The sequence below is a fragment of the Schistosoma mansoni genome, chromosome W (genome assembly GCF_000237925.1).
Source record: "Schistosoma mansoni strain Puerto Rico chromosome W, complete genome".
NCBI lineage: Eukaryota > Metazoa > Platyhelminthes > Trematoda > Strigeidida > Schistosomatidae > Schistosoma > Schistosoma mansoni.
The window spans coordinates 16,318,720-16,338,286 of record NC_031502.1 but is presented as its reverse complement, the minus strand read 5'-3'; the positions used below and the strand labels follow the sequence as shown (position 1 = coordinate 16,338,286).

General features: G+C 35.0%; 1 protein-coding gene and 1 non-coding gene across 2 annotated transcripts in view; both read right to left on the bottom strand.

The window, feature by feature from the left end:
* Smp_171850 (putative yippee protein) overlaps positions 1-17,841 on the bottom strand; it is a gene marked incomplete at both ends in the record, with an annotated part of 47,283 nt that extends 29,442 nt beyond the window's left edge. The window contains one exon of the mRNA XM_018788758.1: positions 17,657-17,841. Within this exon, the coding sequence (XP_018654269.1) occupies positions 17,657-17,841 (185 nt within the window). The remainder of the gene's footprint in view (positions 1-17,656) is intronic.
* A 956-nt stretch (positions 17,842-18,797) lies between these two features.
* Positions 18,798-18,870, bottom strand: Smp_tRNA_01479_Pseudo_TTG.1.1. The gene has a single exon. It is a non-coding gene (tRNA).
* Positions 18,871-19,567: the final 697 nt, after the last annotated feature.

The following is a 19,567-nucleotide window of genomic DNA, read 5'->3' as shown; positions in this document are numbered from 1 at the left end:
AGTGAATATCCTTCCTTCCAGATCATTTTCTGAGTTTATGAAATGCTGAAGTCTCTATTCAACTAAAGTCTTGTAGTATCAGTTTATATGTTAAGCCCATATACTTTATTCTAGCTACTGGCCAATCCAATTCACCTATACATTGAGTCGTATTTTGATCTTGTTAATTATTCGCCTATTAACCTTGACTACCTTTTTATATGAGCGTATGTGTATGCACATTTCGTATCTTATTCATCATATGTCTATCATTCATTTTTGTCTGATTATAAATATTGAGTAATGCTTGCTCATAGTGAGTTGGCTTCCCAGCCATCTCCAATACTCATTGTTTTCGCTTCGCTCTCGAGTTGGCTTCCCAGCCATCTCCACTATGCATCATCTTTGCTTCGCTCGCTTACACTTGCTTATGTGCCCACAGCTTTCAGGTCTGCATCATTTATCAATAAAAATGTAGTTGCCGCTTCCCTTTGCCTTCCGATTTTATACACCGTTAAGATTGGTATAATAACGGTTATCGAAGTGGACTATTATTGAAGCACGGTACTAAAGCCTGATGTTTATTCTTGGGTGTTATTCATGTAACCAGGAGTTATTGAGAGGTTGGTGAATATGTGTCACGTAACTGTCGTGCTAGCGGTAAAAAGTGTGGGAATAAAAATCATCATGACGTAAAATAAGAGTAAAATGTGTTCAGTGGTGAATGTACATTAGACGAGAAATACGTTTTTAAAGAATCACCGTAGAGATAAATAAATCCTCAGAGTAAATACTTGAAAAGTACTCCAGATTTGATATAAAATTTACTAGTTTAGATGAACTTGACAGCCTGAAGTAATACAACCATGCTTCCTGGTCATTTTTAGTACACTACTGCTATAACGAAATTGTCATTCTGTTCACTACTTTCGTTATTGTCTAGTAAGAAAAAACTGATTTCTTTGTTCACAAGTTTTGATATCAAGGTGTGATCTCAGAGACTACACAGCTTTTGAAACAGTTGGGTCATTAAACTGGCTTTGGTAGTGTAAATGAATTTTAAAAGTCAATGAAAATCGGGAAAGTTGCATATAGGTGGAATTATCTGGTACGAGAGTAACAGTTTTTTTCATCATTTATTGAAAGCGTAGTTTCTGTCATTGCCGAGCAAATTAAACTGATGGGTCTTGCATATATAACATGATTTCCACTGAGTAGTTCGCTCCCATTTAGAGCCATCTATATGTTTTTATGAAGCAATCACTGCACTTCATCATATCTTACTAGGTGGAAAGAACGAATAAAGTTAAAGGTAGAGATTAAAATGAAATTCCCTGGTAAACTGATGTTTTTATATTTAGTATTCATCTGACGAGTGAACGAAGAAATGCTGGAAAATAATTTTTATCACACTCAGGTTGAACATTGAAAACGAGTACACCACTGATTCATGGACGCGTAGCTTATTTCCTTGTTTGTTCGAGAGCGACGGCGTTGCTGCTTGTATTTCAGCGAGCAGACGTTTCTTAACTTAGATTATAGACATGATATTAGAATATATCGGAAAAATGACAAGACGTGACTATAGAATGAAAATAAGTCTGTAGTGATTATGCGCACATAAATTAAGTGCAGTCAGATCCCACTCCTAAGAACTTTCAACAGCCTCATTAAAAACAATTTGTTGATTTGGACCCTAATCAAGTGGACTGAGCGAAAACGAACTACAACTGAATGTGTTCTTATTCCATACTTTCACCAGGCCCTTATTTTCAAAGAAATCTTAAACGACCGCCCACTTGTTTCAAGACGACTGTATAACAGAACATTCGAAGAACTTCTAGTATATAGCAACTATCCTACAACCAACCTCTATTATGATTAGTTTTGGTTAAGCCCTTTTAGTAATTTACTTAACGGACATTGTCATGTGGATAGTAACAATTTGCATATTTTTTTGTACTGTTATGATCACTAGAGCATATGACAACTCTAGCCAAAAGTTGATTACTTAAATACCATTCCATGACTCATCCTCCACCCCATATATGTACGCACTTAAATCCCACTATTAACTTTTTTGTTTTGCTGCGCCCTTATACAATTTACAATAAACTTACCTATGCAATTGCTTGCTCTCGCTCGCTGATGCTTGCTCATGTGCTTAAAACTTTGTGCCCTGCGTCATTTGATAATAAACTGTAGCTGTAGCTTCTCTTCGCCTTCTGATTTTATACACCATTGAGATTTGTATTATAACGGTTACCGAGGTGACCAATTAGCGAAGCATTGTACTCCAGGTATAACCCAGAGCTTTAATGTGTCAAACCCAATTTTGTTTAAATGCCACCATGTTATGGATGTAACTGTGTCCATGAAGACGTGGGTTTATTTATTTAATTAATTGAGCACATAAATATTGGTACAGTGGGGCACCAGATACACATGCGCCTCACAAATCTCATTTGATTTGTGTGAGGGCTGTGATACTACCCGGGTGTCCAGACTGAAGCAGGTGGTTTGCTTAGGAGGCCACACCCGGAGCCTTTGACCTGAAGGTCTGATCCACAAGGCAGTGGAGCATCGTGAGGAGATGCAGACCCATGGTAGCCAGTGATCAACGATTGATTCATACTCCATTTGTTCCTTCAGGATACTGGAGCCCATGTTCACCATTGGTTTGGAATCAGGGTTTTCCAACCCCCGTAGGTGGACTTTTCGTGCCCATCACCCGGTCAAAACGCCGGACATTCGCTTTTCGTACTCTCAATTTCGTAAACAACACCACTGCCACGAGAAGGCAGTGAGTAGGAATTCCCTGGATACGCTCTCCGATCGTCAATGTAGATTCTTGTACCTAGTTGAACATGCTATATAATGATGGTCAGTTGATTTGAAAACATTATGTTTCCGACGTATTACAATGTTATATCAGTGTATTCTTATCCAATGTTCTTAAAACATGTTAAGAATGAAGCAATCACTCCTCATGAATTCTCATTTACACTTCTATCCCTCTGATGCTTACTCTTTAAAACTACGGCTTTATCGGGTTCGACGCTTCTGCAAGACCTCCGAAATGAGTAAGTTTATGTGTAGTACACTACAAACCTATTATCTGCGTTATTAAGGGTGTATTTTGAGATGGTGGAGAAGATTTGTAGTTTAAGTGGATGATTTTAATGGAGTATTGTTCTCTACCCGAAGTTTGTGCTGATGGTGTCGTTCAGAAGGACGATGAAAGCTCCACGACCATCCAGCTCAGAGAACAAAACTACATCATAAGGGTATATTGCTGTGACATTGTTGCATCACTCAAGATGTCTACTTGAGAGATTGGTGCATCTAAAATCCACGGGTTAATTTCAAGTACAATTTGTCCTAATTGGTTTTGAAATATTCGATGAATACGCTCTTTGTTTTTGATTTCGTTGACCAAAGAGATTCAGAACCTAAAACCTCTTCACCTGGTGAGTCAGTGCCACGCCTGCACCTAAATCGATGCCCGCAAACACACGTTATGCTATTTATAAGCAATCCTAACTTTGTAAGGCGTTGCAGAATGATAAGCAGAGATGGTGGTGGTTGGCACTACAATCCAGGACGTGTGTTTCGTCCTACTAGAGAATCCCACTCTGTTCGAGTCCCGGTTTGAACATCAACTCGAATTCAGGTCTAAACAAGTGAAGAGTCTCAAATAGGATGGAGTGGCGCACATGATATATAAATGTATATAAGAGAGTGATCAGTTGCAGTTTTATACACAAATGTTAGGATACAAACAACAAACAAGAAAATCAGTTATGAAATAATGTCCCAAAGAATCAGTAGGAAGACGAAGGTAGGCCAGCATACTAATTCAAAACATGCTCCTTGAGCATGAAATATCGGCAAATAACGTCATTGGTTCAGCGAAGGCCGTCAGAAGTGAGTGCTAAAAGTTCTCAATTGGTTGGATGAGTGTTAATTGTAATTGACAGCAACTTGGAAAGATTTTCATAGCAAATGCTAGCTTTATACATCATAACAAGTCCTGATATATTTAACTTGAAAATGTAAAACACCATTCAAAGGCGAATGCCTGAAATGATGGCTTACATACATTGGCCTGCTATCCCCAGTGGAGGAGAATAGGCAACTCACCAGCATTCTCCGTCCAACCCTGTCCTGGACAATCCTTTCCACTTGTTTCCAGTTGCTATTCATCCTCTTCATGTCTGCTTCCCATTCCCGACACAATGTGTTCTTTCATCTTCCTCTTTTTCGTTTCCCTTCAGGATTCCAATTTAGGGCTTGCTTCGTGATGCAGTTTAATGAGTTCCGCAATATATGTCCTACCCACTTCCAACGTTTTTTCTTAATTTCCTCCTCGGCTAGAAGTTAGTTTGTCCTCTTCCACAGTAGACTGTTACTAATGGTATCCGGCCAACGGATATTGCGTATCTTGCGTAGACAACTGTTTATAAATACTCGTGTCTTTTTGATGATGGTTGTGGTAGTTCTCCACGTTTCAGCTCTGTACAGTAAAACTGTGTTGACGTTCGTAGTGAAGATTCTGACTATAACGTTGACTGACAGCTGCTCGGGTACGTGAAAGTTTCCACCTCTTCCACAGTTTCCCCTTCAAGTGTGATTGGGTTGATGTTATCTGTGATGAATTTGAGGGTCTTGCTCTTCCCTTGTGAATGTTGAGGCCTATTACCGCAGAGGCTTCTGCTACACTGGCTGTCTTCACCAATATTTGTTGGTGTGTATGGGATAGACGGGTCAGGTCATCTGTGAATTTCAAATAGTCTAGTTGCATCCAAGCTGTCCATTGTATTCCGTGCTTCCCCTCTGATATGGAGGCTTCATAATGCAGTCAATGACCAGGAGAAAGAGGGAGAGTAGGCATCCTTGTTGGGCGTCTACTGAGTCTTTCATCCGGTGCAGCAACACTCTGTTGAAAAGCCTTCCTGGTACTGACAGCAATGCAATGCCTCTGTAGTTCTGACATTTACTCAGATCTCCTTTTTTGGTATATTGGTGAGGTATCCTTCTTTCCAGTCTATCAATGGCACTTGTTCTTCCTCCCAAATCTTCCTGAATAGAATGTGGAACATGTTTGTAGTTACTTCCATGTTTGACTTTAGTGGTTCAGCTGGTATATTGTCAGGTCGTGCTGCTTCCCCATAACTAGGTGGTGATCTGAAGCCATGTCAGTTCATCCCCTAGTTCTCACGTCTCCCATTGACCTTGTAAATGTTTTACCGGCGCGAATATGATTTATCTGATTCTCCGTGGTGTGATCCGGTGAAACCCATGTAGCTTAATGTATGTGTTTATTTGGGAATGTCGTGTCGCCTATAACCAACTTGTTGAGTGCACATAAATTTGCAAATCTGTCACCATTCTCGTTCGTTTCTCACAGTTCATGCCGTCCCATGATATCTTCATAACCATTGTTGTCCATTCCGAATTTGGCGTTTAGGTCTCCCATCAGGATTATCAGGTCCTTTCTTGGGCACTTCTCTATGATAGATTGCAGCCTCTCGTAGAACTGATGTTTATCGTCGTCATTGCTATCATTGGTGGGTCCATAACACCGGATAACATTCATCATGATCCTCTCCTCTGATTTGAAAGATGCTCTGATGATCCTGGGTCCATGAGATTCCCATCCTATAAGTGCATTTCGTGCTTCTTTGGACAGCAACAAAGCAACTCCTTGAGTGTGTGGAGCATTTTTCTCTTCGTGACCGAAGTTCAGCAGCATCTCTCCCGTAGGTAATTTTTGCTGTCCAGCTTGGGTTTAATGGGTTTTCTTGATTCCAAGAACCACCAAGTTGTATCTCCCCATTTCCGTAGCTAATTGATTAGTCCTTCTGATCACTCACATTGTCCGATCATTCCATGTACTTGTATCAATTGTTGCTCTGGTTGTTAGAAGTGGCATCGGCCTCGTGACTTCTGAAGAACATCGGTTTTAACCATGAGGCGTTATAATTCTCCCTACAACTTGGAGGACGCGGTTTAAATGGTTTAATTTGTTTATTCTGGTTGGCGTTTTTTAGCAAGGATGTTTTGTACAGGATATGGTTGCTGACCCCATGCCCAACCCTTCTCGTATACTTAGGCTTGGAATAGGAAGTAACCCTAGTAGAGCTACACGGGGAGTTAATTCCACAAGTAATGAATCAATAAAATCAAAACTAACGATTCATTTGATTTCCTTTAAGTTTAAAATTTATGTTTTGCGTAAACGTTTCTCAGTTCATCATTAGTTTAGATTTATTCGCATATTTTCTATCACTTCATTCGGTGCTAGCAACAAACTACGATTTTAGAATTATTCCACTTATCTATCAATTAGGGTGGAATCAATTGAATCCCTTAACCTTACTATAAAAGAAGTATAGTAATTAAATATAGTGTTTATTCTGTTCCTCACGGACAACATACACGTACGGATTTGAATTTATCATTGTTCTTAGTAGTAAATTTAATTGTTTCAAGTATAATATTTGTCTTGTAAAAAAATCATTACAACAATGCGTTACATAAGCATTATGAGCAGAGATGAATGGTGTCTAACGGTGTGGTTAAAGGCGGTAATGTCGTCCCAGAGTCGTTGCTCACTCCAGTACTGTTCACTCCGAACTCCATCACTTTATCCACTTAGCTGTTAAGTCTAGATATGCAGTATAAATGCTGTGCATGTTTCGTTTTTGGTATATCCACTGTGTGAAATGTTGGTAACTACAACAAACAATTTAGTGATTATGTTAAGGAATATTTGTTAACTAATTTCTGAATATCCAGTGATCCCGAAATACTACCCCTTTTGATATACGGTTATTCTGATGTCAGTTATTATTACATTAGCATCGCTTATTACTTATATTTGAAAAAGTCGAGGAACCCTTGCAATCTCCATAATGCGAATTGAAAACATCAAGACTGGCACAAACCAAAATGTATGAACCCCCAAACAAGACAACGACAACAGTCGAAAATACACTCATTTATATGTATTGATTTATACAACCATTTTGATTATTAATTGGAATGAGATTACATATATGAAAAATACCCACATTTATGACGAATCACATACTACATATCATGTTGTGCATAGTTTACATTAATTTAATACAAGAATATTGTACCTTGAATAAAACATCATACTCAAATAAATTAATACCATACTGAATAACATATCACAGTGGAAAACGGAAACAAATACTGCCCCGAATAATCATCATATTGAATAGAAAAATGGAAATAATGTTGACCAAATATTAAAATGAGTAAAAGAACGTAATTTTGCCTTTTTAATCTGGTCATGTCCCGTATTCATTTAGTTTGTACTGTGAAAGTTAATTTTAAGTTGTTGATTGAGATGTGCTGGTCAAAATAAATCGAAGACGTTTGGCACTGATAACCAATATAATGCATATAATATTTTGAGACTTCAGAATTCGAAGGTATTTAAGCCACGTCTATATTAAAAATAGGATGAAGGATGATCCCACGTTTTATCAGGATGAAGCGTAGTTCTGATGAGACCATAGTCAACCAAAAGACTGAGTCATACTGCTCGAGTGACGTGATTCATTCACTAGAAGAACTAATAAGGTTTTGTCACTTTCACTGTTGTTTTTGGTTTCAGTTAGTGATATCACTAAGAAATAGTGATAAGTAACACCTCTTCTCTCCTAAAAGCTACAACTTGGTACTTAGTATTCACTTTGTGCTAGTTTCGTTGCTTCAATCAACTGTTCTAGCCATAATTATGTCGTCCAGGATGCAGGCTATTTAGAATTTACCAAATCACTTGATTCACCCTCACGGGCTTCTCACTAAACTGGTTTAATAGTTTTATCCTTATCTACTTTTATTTTCAAAAAGCACTGGATTCTCTTCGACTTACTCTTATTTTTTTAATCAACTGTCTACTAAATGCATACCAAACATAAAACTATAAAATAGTAAAGAAATGTTGTTAGTTTTTTTCATTACCCGTAAGCTGTGAACGTAAACATGATTATTATTTAAAATATGAAAGTGAACACCTAATGATATTCATTTATTTTCTAAAACGTGGACAAGTTGTCGAAATAAGCGTTACTCAGATCGAATCCTTGACTAACATGTTTTAAACGGGAATAACTTTTTAAGAGCATAAAATTTATTGTGAAACCATTCACTTATATCCTATACACCAGTCGAAAGCGTTATTTTAACTGGGCAATGAATGATTATTGTTCGACATACAAATAAATCGAGAACGAAATAATCATATCAATACTTTTTCAAAAATGAAAAGGATAGGCATTTACGAAATTTGTCAGACGAATTCCTTCGTGTGTGGTAATCGTTTGAAGTATGTATTCCATTAGCGTTTTCTCCAACAGTATCTGTTTTGTCCAAAAAACTTTTCTTGCTTATGTGTGAATCTATATATCAGTAATGAGTTAACAGGGTACTCCACGTTTAGAAGAGTCTTTAACTAGTTTTAAACAATTTGTCTAATGCAAACTAAATTATGATTATAGATAACTGTGGTCTCACTCCACAACACCAAAATAAAATTACACTTAACACTTAAAAAATAATAGCCAACCACTTTAATAGATCATCAAATGACGCTACGAGTCTTTAAAATTTCTTCTATTTACTATGCATTCAGGTGATGCTTACTGATAAGTCTTGCTGATTGAACGCTATACTCGGATCCTAAGCTAGTCTCGTAACCCCCGGGATAGAACTACACAGCGACTTGCACACGTGAGAAAAGGCTCAAAATATAAGAGAAGCATTTTACTCCAAAGGTTCATTTATGTGTAGAAAATATAGGGTTTGTATAGTATTTTAGAAGTCCTTGGGTTTTCCTGAAAATTCTATAATACTACTAAACATAGTAGCAGTGTAGTAATCAGCCAATCAGAACCTCTACATGTGACTTTTCATTTTCGCGATATTTCTAGTTAGACTTCTAAGCAAACGCTGATTGGATAAAATGCTTCTTAATGTTTCTTGAGCTTATCATGCCTATTGCTCGAAATTTTAAGGATCATCCCAACACTTACAAGCCTAGAAGCCATGGAATAACACTTTAAGGCCACAAGTGAAAAGCGAAAAATTGAACACATAAAAGTTATATATTTCTGTGTTTTGGCTAAGAAAAATGTGTAGTCAGTCTGATCCGAACAACATTCCGTATCTTTCTTGAAGACTTCATGAAAGTAAAGCCTTAAAAATAGTAATGAAACTTTATTACTGCAAGCAAACTATTCGTAACATTACTAATCATTGTCCATGTTTGAACAACTATTTATTTTCCAAGACGTGTCCACAGAAAACTGGATACGATGTAGTTACATTATACGACATACTTCACTTGCTTAAATTGTGAAGTACAATATCCCTGAGGTTGTGCATGAGTTGGCTCTGTGTTGACTACGTGAACAAGGCGAAATCTGCAAACACTGCGACTAGACCCATGAAAACGCTATTTTTGATGTATTGGTATACACAGCTCCTATAGGCCTTCTAGTATCAATCCCGGTCTCAAACTTCAGTGAAGAAGGAGGGTTGAGTATAGGCTGAGAAACCTCCTCCCGTAGAAAACAACATTGCCAAGAAACTCTGACTGACAGAAATATTTATACCATTTAAAGTCTGTCATGGGCGTTGAAAGATCTTTATTTAAAAGAATCATCGAGCCTCATGGTGAAAACCGCGATTTACTGGATACAACGAAGAAACCATAGAGACCGATCAAGGATGAAAAGGCAAGTCAGTTACTTAACTTCAAGGACAGAAGAACTGATGGGTAGAATACTTTGAGGAACTCTTGAGTGGGCCAGGTTAATCGATCCCAACAGACATCAAAGCCGCATACACAGACATTCACATAGATGACACTCCACAAATATCAGGGAAATCAGCACAAACATAACACAAACAAAAAGTACAGAAGCAGCACGACCTGACAATATACCAGCTGAACCACTAAAGTCAAACATGGAAGTAACTACAAACATGTTCCACATTCTATTCAGGAAGATTTGGGAGGAAGAACAAGTGCCATTGATAGACTGGAAAGAAGGATACCTCACCAATATACCAAAAAAGGAGATCTGAGTAAATGTCAGAACTACAGAGGCATTGCATTGCTGTCAGTACCAGGAAGGCTTTTCAACAGAGTGTTGCTGCACCGGATGAAAGACTCAGTAGACGCCCAACAAGGATGCCTACTCTCCCTCTTTCTCCTGGTCATTGACTGCATTATGAAGCCTCCATATCAGAGGGGAAGCACGGAATACAATGGACAGCTTGGATGCAACTAGACTATTTGAAATTCACAGATGACCTGACCCGTCTATCCCATACACACCAACAAATATTGGTGAAGACAGCCAGTGTAGCAGAAGCCTCTGCGGTAATAGGCCTCAACATTCACAAGGGAAGAGCAAGACCCTCAAATTCATCACAGATAACATCAACCCAATCACACTTGAAGGGGAAACTATGGAAGAGGTGGAAACTTTCACGTACTTGAGCAGCACCATCAATGAACAAGGAGGATCCGACGCTGACATAGAGGCGAGGATTAGTAAGGCAAGGGCAGCATTCCTAGAGTTGAAGAACATATGGAACTCAAGGCAGCTGTCAGCCAACTTCAAAGTGAGAATCATGACTACGAACGTCAACACAGTTTTACTGTACAGAGCTGAAACGTGGAGAACTACCACAACCATCATCAAAAAGACACGAGTATTTATAAACAGTTGTCTACGCAAGATACGCAATATCCGTTGGCCGGATACCAATAGTAACAGTCTACTGTGGAAGAGGACAAACTAACTTCTAGCCGAGGAGGAAATTAAGAAAAAACGTTGGAAGTGGGTAGGACATATATTGCGGAACTCATTAAACTGCATCACGAAGCAAGCCCTAAATTGGAATCCTGAAGGGAAACGAAAAAGAGGAAGATGAAAGAACACATTGTGTCGGGAATGGGAAGCAGATATGAAGAGGATGAATAGCAACTGGAAACAAGTGGAAAGGATTGTCCAGGACAGGGTTGGACGGAGAATGCTGGTGAGTTGCCTATTCTCCTCCACTGGGGATATCAGACGTATTTATGATAGTTATTGAGTAAGTGCTTGGCAAATCGATCAAACCGCATAGTTGTTCAAACTGAAAGTGAGTTTAATCAAACATGGTTGCTATGTTCAAAAATAGAATCCAGAATAAAATATGACCTGACCTACCTCTGTTTTCTTATATATCACTGGAATCTTTATTTTGCTGATTGGTTTAGTAGAAAATTTGGAAACTTCGAGCATTATGATTATATGTAAGTTTTTTAGATAGACTATTTCACTCTTAGAGTAGATAATGTAGACGGAGAGAAAATGAAGTATTAAATGTCATTTGTCGCGTGACTATATCAAAATGGATGTATAGTGTGATACAGGTTTGTTTATTAGATGTATCTGTGGTTATTTTTGTTCTAATCTTGAGTTTTATTATTTACGTAAGTTCGTTTGCTATATTATAACTTTATACATTGCAAGATTTGAGTTGCAAGGGACAGAAATAAGAAATCATGTAACAGAGATGAATATTACGGATGGTTCATTATGTAGCAAAGTTTTCAAAGTGACATTACTGATGCAAAAGCACGTTGTTAACATGAATATGATGAAAATGTCATATTCTTCAAAAGAAGAGTTCATTTCTGGTTGCTTTGTATTTACACTTTTATTTGATTTCTTATATTTCAGGGGAATTTTCCTCCTCATATAACTTTTATTTATCATTTTAAGGAGAAAAATGTATTTTATTGTATAAAACCTTTTGGACTATGTTAAAACAGGATATTATCCGGCCAAGGTTTTATTACAACAGTGTTAAAGCTCTAACCAGTGGTTTATCAAATGCTTACTGTTAGGTTAGAAACTGTGCTCACTAGGTGAACGTTAAGGGGTATTCATCAGTGCTAAGAAATTTATAAATAAATCGCCATTTGTTACTACTCCATCTTTTGTATACGTTGAAGATGATAAGTTGTAAATCTCATTAGGATGGGTTTATATATATAGGCGTCAGTGAACCGCGACATTTTCACGGGTTCTGACATATTTGTAAGAGAATGTATGTGATAACAGCGAGGGAAAAGTGGCTCGACTTCAATCATTCTGACACACCAAAAGCGACCACCATATACAATGGGAATGCAACAGATAAATGACAATGGTGGCAGTGGAAATTCTAAGGACTGTTATTCAAAGCATCAGTTGAAGTTCAGTACAAATAAACTTTCTTCACAGTTATGTAGTATTGCTTCATGGAATTAATAATTTTTTTAGAAAATGATTAGTTGGATTTTATCATGCATCAAGTAACCTATTATAACCATCTTAATCAATATTGAGCTTTGAGAACTGGCCAATGTGTAGTTTGAAAAGACACCTAGCAAATACCTTTAACCAATTTGTAAGGAAGTGAAGTATGGAACTAATAATCAAAATGAATACAAAAATTTAGTTAAATCAATGGACATTTATTAAGATCAAATAGCAATTAAAACGGTAGGAACAAATAATATACGACTTTCCAAAATTAGATGGTTATTCAAATTTACTCTGTTTCTAAGAACAATTTGAAGTTTGGAGGACATTCGAGTCACACCAGAGGTTAGGGATATATATATATATATATATATATGTATTGACAAACAGTGGCCAGAAGAATCAAATTTCCGGTTCTCTTGACAGTTGGAATTAGGTAGTGCTCACTAGAAATAATCACGGTTATGGAATACGCTACAGTGACAGAGAATATGGATATAATAAGTAGAAGTATTTAGTTATTATCAAAGAAAGGAGATTGATCAATGGGAATGACGTTTTTCTAAACGAGTAAATAAAGCTGTCTCGAAATTCGATTTTTCAATCCCTTAGTTGAAGAAATACGGAACAGATTACTAGTCTCGTTTATTAAATTACATTTATAAATGTCATCATCTGTAAAAACCACAGCAAATTTATTGACTTGTTTTCATTTGGTATTTTTCCTACTTATTTTTATAAGGAAATCGGGATTAACAATTTGAGAAATCAACTCAGTTGGATGATTCTAAAAACTCAGTTACTATTAGTTTCAATTTTACTGACTGAGATTATAAACCCAATGAACAACGCAATTCGTGTCGGTAGTTTTGATTTAGTGTCACTAACAAGACAAAAAAATAACACTAACAATTTAAAGTATGCTGTTTGTTTTCAGTTGCTAGTAATCACATTTAAAATGTAGTCGACCACTTACTACAATTAGACAGGTGGTAAATTAAAAGAATACGGTGATACAAAATATATTGCATAAGTTTAGTCCAGATGACATCCCGAGGAAAAATATAATTAAAGCGCCCAAAGAAATTATGGAATTTCTTTGAATGAAACACATTGAAATACTCAAATAGATGAATGCCGCTTTGCTTGATGGCCTATATCAGTTCTACATAATCTCCATAAAATTCTAACATAAATTTGATCAGATATTTATTGGTTACTAATGAGGAATGTCATATTAAAAATTTATGACACAATGTCGCCCTATGGATTTTTTCCGGACTTTTGAGTGAGGAGGCAGTTTCTCCAAGACTTTTGGTGTTGCAATTATCTATGTATTACTGATAATTTAGTCCTTAAGTCGTTTATTTTAGCTTACTTCACAGGTTAATAAGCTTGAGATGATAACGGTAGGGATCTTCGTTCATTTCGGTCAAAGTATAACAAAACTATCGTATTGAATGTCAAAATCAAGGTAACGATGAATATAGACCATAAGGAAACAAAAATATTAATAAGTACAATAGGATTTTAAAAAATTTACCACCAAAAAGTAAATCGTAATTTTTATAAATCGTGAGTGTTGTCATGAATTACATCAAACAGTTAGTTATTTTCGGAGATCACTTTATGAACCTCAGACTTACAAGTCTAATCCACAAGACATTAGATAAACGTCAGAATAAGGATTTGAATGATGACCGCTGGCTGAAGCTGATTTAAGGATAATGTTTTCCTTTATTATTCTCAACTTATCTACGCGACCGATTTTCGGAATTGAGGGATTCCAACTTCCTTAGGGGGTGACTTTGTACTACCAATCATGTTTAAACGTCAAATGTCTTCTTTAACTCTCGCATTTCTGAATATACCTACTAGGAATGAAGTCCGATACGTAGGACTTTTAGATAAAAGGGTTAAAGTTTGGTTTTTTGTCAGGAATTCTCAGTAAATCCTTCATGTCCTTCCTATCTATTGGAAACTATTCAATTTCTAGAGACTATAAAAAGTGGTAGACATTCACAAAAATTCAATAAGTGAAACACCGTGGGAGTAAGTAGTAGGAAAAAGAATTATATCCAACATATAAGATAAAAAGGATTTATTTGATACGACCCTGATATCAGTGATTAGTTACAACCTTTACAAATTATAATGTGAAAACAAGTATAACTCACAGTACATCACACAGTACCTTTAGTGAAAGACTACTCAGTCTGGATTTTGGTTACTGTCACTTGAAATGTAAATGCTTCCAGTCTATTTATTTTCAAGTTGTGGTGAATAGAAATAAATAATACAATGGTTTTGGATTAACATCTACTTAGAGAACCATTTAATTGACAAGGACGAACCAGAGCCCGAATATATTTAATTTCTGTAGAAATATTACGCGTTTAGTCTGTTAAGTTATGAAAGCATGTGACTAAGTGAATTACTCGTTTGTCTTGATAGATTGAAGATTATTGGATTAGGTAAGGGTTTTGAAAAGAGATAGTACATTGGTGAAGATACCAATGTTCAGCTTCACACAGATTAGTATTTGAACGAGAATCAAAGGCCCATTTACTGCTCACAAATAAAGATGAAGTATTTAATAGAGATCAAGGCATTTCCCCACTGTAGTTTTGCTTATTATATACTGAATAAATCATAAGGATTGTGATAAGGTGTATCAGTTCAGCTTTAAGTGTTTCATCATGTGAGCAAATTATTATAAATATTATAGCAGTATAAATAAATTATCACTATTGTCTATTTTCAATGAAATTTGATCATTTTATTGAGTTTGATAAACGTTTTTTCAAACGCATTTCTATCATCTAATGTTAATTCTGACTGAAGTGAATAGACTTCATAAAGATAAAAATATGAGAAAATCTAATTAACATTAAATTAAGTATCTTTGAAGTTTCTTTAATGTTATTCTTTGAACATCAGGGTGTGTCTGAATGGTTCAATAACTACACTTTTTGTTCCAATCGGTTTGATTTTCAACCATTAGATAAGTATCACATATATTTCATTATTAAGATGTTGAAAACGAATTAGATATTCCACCCTATCACAACAATTACACACTTAAATTAATTGATTCCAGAGAAGTACTGAAGTAGGTATTCAAATCATAGTCGATAAAGCATTCATGGAAAGTGGAGCTTCGAAGACAATGAAACTGTCAAAACAAGTGAAGAAATTTGTGGGTATCAGTCAGGTTTTAACTTGACGGATGATCATGTTACATGGAAAACATTCTTTCTCGGTGTTAAAATTATGGACTATTTTTGAAAAAAGACAAAAGTATGAAAACGAGACCTTGAATATTGCAAAAGTTCCTTTAAGTCATTCTGTGCTTGCATTTATATTCCTTGCAGTAATATTTATTTGAAATAATTTTTTCTTTTATGGTTAGTTAGGATTGTTCAGTATTCCTCAATGAAGATTGAGGGGTACCAATCAAAATATGACATACAATTACTAAGTGGAGTGGCACCATAATGTTGTACTTTGTTAGAATTCAGATGCCACTAAAACAATCGAAAAATTAAGCTTTCTTTATCCAACTGAAAAATACTTTAGACATTTAATAATTGACTACGTAATCTAAATTATATTAGATGGTACGAGTTGCCTTGATACCTTCTGATAATTCTTAGATATAAGTATTAACGACAGTAAAATCTGAAATAAACTTGATTAGTGAAATATCTTGCACAGCGTACAAAGAATTAGAAGAACGAAACAGTGACAAAAATGAAGCAATAATTCAGAAACTTTCAGAGAGTTTATACCCCCCTATGTACTTACCCTTATAAAAGTACATATTTCGTCACTTATACAATTTAGGGTCCTGGTTAAGATTTTCCACTTCTATGAATCGATTTAACAATCCAATCTTCGATAAAAAGAAAAAAATTCGATTTTGTTATTACACTAAAACGTTTCTAGAAAGCAGTATCAAAAAATGTATTAAATGTTCATTTCACCTGGTAGATGCTAGTGGTTATTCTTAATAAGATCCTAATCAGTTCTGATACTTACAATCCTCTTAAAATTTCATTTAGCTTAAAGTATGTGTTCATGATGACTTTAGATCATTGTCATAGACAGCAGAATAGATGTTTGTATTTATCAAGAGTATCTTGAGAATTAATTCAGTGACTTGAATCATATTTCACTGCAACAGGAGTAAAGCGTTTTCAGCACTATAAAGTCTAAGTTTATTCTTTGAAAACTGCATATTATATTTGTATGATACCAGGAGAGCGTAGCCGGACTTCCTGGAACTCCAGGTATTATAATAATTATATTCCTGAAGAACCGTAGAATTTTATTGATTGAGAACATTTTATTTTAAAAGACTTTTAGTAGCTTCGTTAACTGGTGCTTAACTGCGGCATCTTATCCTATTAAATTAATACCATTCTCCTTAAGATTCATTACTAGGGTACTCAGGTGCATGTTTATTTTAAGTGTTGACTAATATCGCCACAGAAGTATGCTAAATTGCGTTTAAAATTTGACATTCGAAAATTACAGGATTTAAGAAGCTTCAACTATAACGCCCTAAATAAGATGAATTTATGTTATTCAATTAAACTTTAATTACTTTTGACATAGAATGAAAATGGACCCAAAGCCATCTGATGGTCATCAGTATGTAATTTGGCTGTTCGTCTTATAAGGAATTCAAATATGAATCGGTATCAAATAAGTGTCATTTACCGTCCATCTTCTAATAAATATTATTGTCGTTCACGTGGACATTTTTTGTCTTATTGACGTCCTATCTCCTTAGTTAAACATTAAATGATTAATAAATTGTTTAGTTACTGGTAGTAACAAAACGGTGAGTCATTCTGTATCACCAATATCTGCAACGGTTAATCCTTCCAGTAAATCATGAATCTGTCCTAGAACTATTGCTTCTCGCGTTTGTCAAATATATTTCATTATTGTTATCAAAACGTGGGGGAAACGAGACATTATTCGTCCTGTGAAGTGTTTGAGGTAATCATAACTTCACCGACAGAGATCAAAAACTAAACTTTATCTCACTGTATCTTCACTACCCTGTTTCACAGGTTAATATAAATGATCGTAATTAATAGAAATAAATAAACTAGACACAAGATTTAGTCTTTAGGTTCAAACAAGAACGTTTGTTTATATTCTGTTAAGTAAAATGATTCACATAAAAATTGATTTAGTCTCAGATGAATAAAATAATTGAAATTGAACAATACATTTTAAAGTTATTTGCTCATCAAGCATTAAAGATTATTCATTTAGTTTCTACTACCCATAATGGTTCTGGACCACGTTTAGCGTACGCACCAGCAAATGCACCATCCTCACACTGACTTAATATATTCTCCATAGTTTCTATAGAGTAGCGGATTCTACTGATTTGAGATGTGGAACAAATTTCATTTGACTTAGTTTTAATTGCTTCGATTGTCTGCCAAGTGAAAACATACAAAGTGATTGTTATCCAGAGTAAAAGTTTTGTTGACATCTAGACAATAAAGTGAAGCAGGGTAATAGAATAACTATATAGTGTTACACAGCAGAACTATTTATACATTGTATTTTAATTAATTAGAAGTGAAATGTAACTAGATCTTAATATCACTTACTCTCTTATAGACTGATAAAGAATTCTGTAACGGTACTTCTAAGGTTACTCATCAGAGAGTTAACAAACCTTAAAGGCTATCAGTTTTTTTAAATATCTAGTTACTTTAACATGAAGTCAGAGTGACAGTTATTTAAATGTAGAACCAAAAAATGTGGCCTAAAATACAAGTTGTATCCCAGTAATAAAGTGACAATTTTGATATATTTCTCATCAGATATTATGGTTTGTAAAGGATGTCTCAAATAAATCAGTGCTAATTTAAAATAAAAAGCATTTGTAGCAAACTGTCATTATTCACGAGAATAACAACATAATGTATAAGAGAGGATATCACAATAGGATATTTTAGAATTTTCGATGACTAATATCATACTGGATAATTAGACTATTCAACTCGAAGTGTTAAACAAAAGCTGAGTTATGAAGAGATCAACTAGTAATTATACATGATATTTACAGCTATGAATGTTTGTGTTTACAACTTACATTAATCGAAAAAAGAATGAGATGAATATATATGTGAGGAAATGAAATATACTTTTGACGTTTATCAACACTTATAAGCTATTATCACTTACAATAAAGTCAGTTATTATTATTATTATAACTCTTCACAATATGTAGTTCATAAAGACTAATCTATTCTCTAATAGAACTCAAATATCAGTTAGCAAAACTACTTATTTAGTTATACTTATTTTAATATATACAGAAAACAAACTAATGTCAATAGTATAAGCAAAGATGGATAGTGGCTAGCAGTAGAATACGGGACGCGCATTTCTTCCTATTCGGGATTCGTCAGCTGGATGTACCTGCATCTCAGAGTTGATGTTCACTCTGGGACTCGAACCCAGTACCTTTCGCTTCAAACGCCATCACGTTATCCACTCAGCTACTGAGTACTGATAGCCACTTGCTTGTGCAATGGGGTGAAGTTTAAATTCATTTAGTATTGTTTGTTTGAATCTTCACAATATGTAGTTCATAAAGACTAATCTATTATCTAATAGAACTCAAATATCAGTTAGCAAAACTACTTATTTAGTTATACTTATTTTAATATATACAGAAAACAAACTAATGTCAACAGTATGAGCACTAGAATCAATTCATTAGTAAAATATGAATATTTCAGATTGATAAAAAGCAATATTAATGACACTAGTTTAAAGAATAAAAGTTTATCTTCATTCTGTCCTTTTTATTACTTACAAAATGGTTAGTAATAAATTTCAATTTCAGTTAGTTTTTTATTACCAGAATTAAACTTCATTAAAAGTTTAAAGGTTTAGACTATTTATCTTTATGCTAGAGCATTAATTTTATTTATATGCAATAAAACAGTAGTCATCTATATTCTAATGATAATGATGATCACACATATTTAAACTTGAAAAGTAAATGATATACATACATGTACAGTATGATAGGAAATTTCACAATTTCATCTTAACAGATATGGTTAGTGAGAAAGAGTAGTCTGGGAACCTGGGTGATCAATCTTCAAAATTATTCATGACTTGAACCATTCAAGTTTGTTACTGAACTGAGTTGCATTTTATATTTTGTATTTACTTTAGTTTATGACTTATTTGTTTTA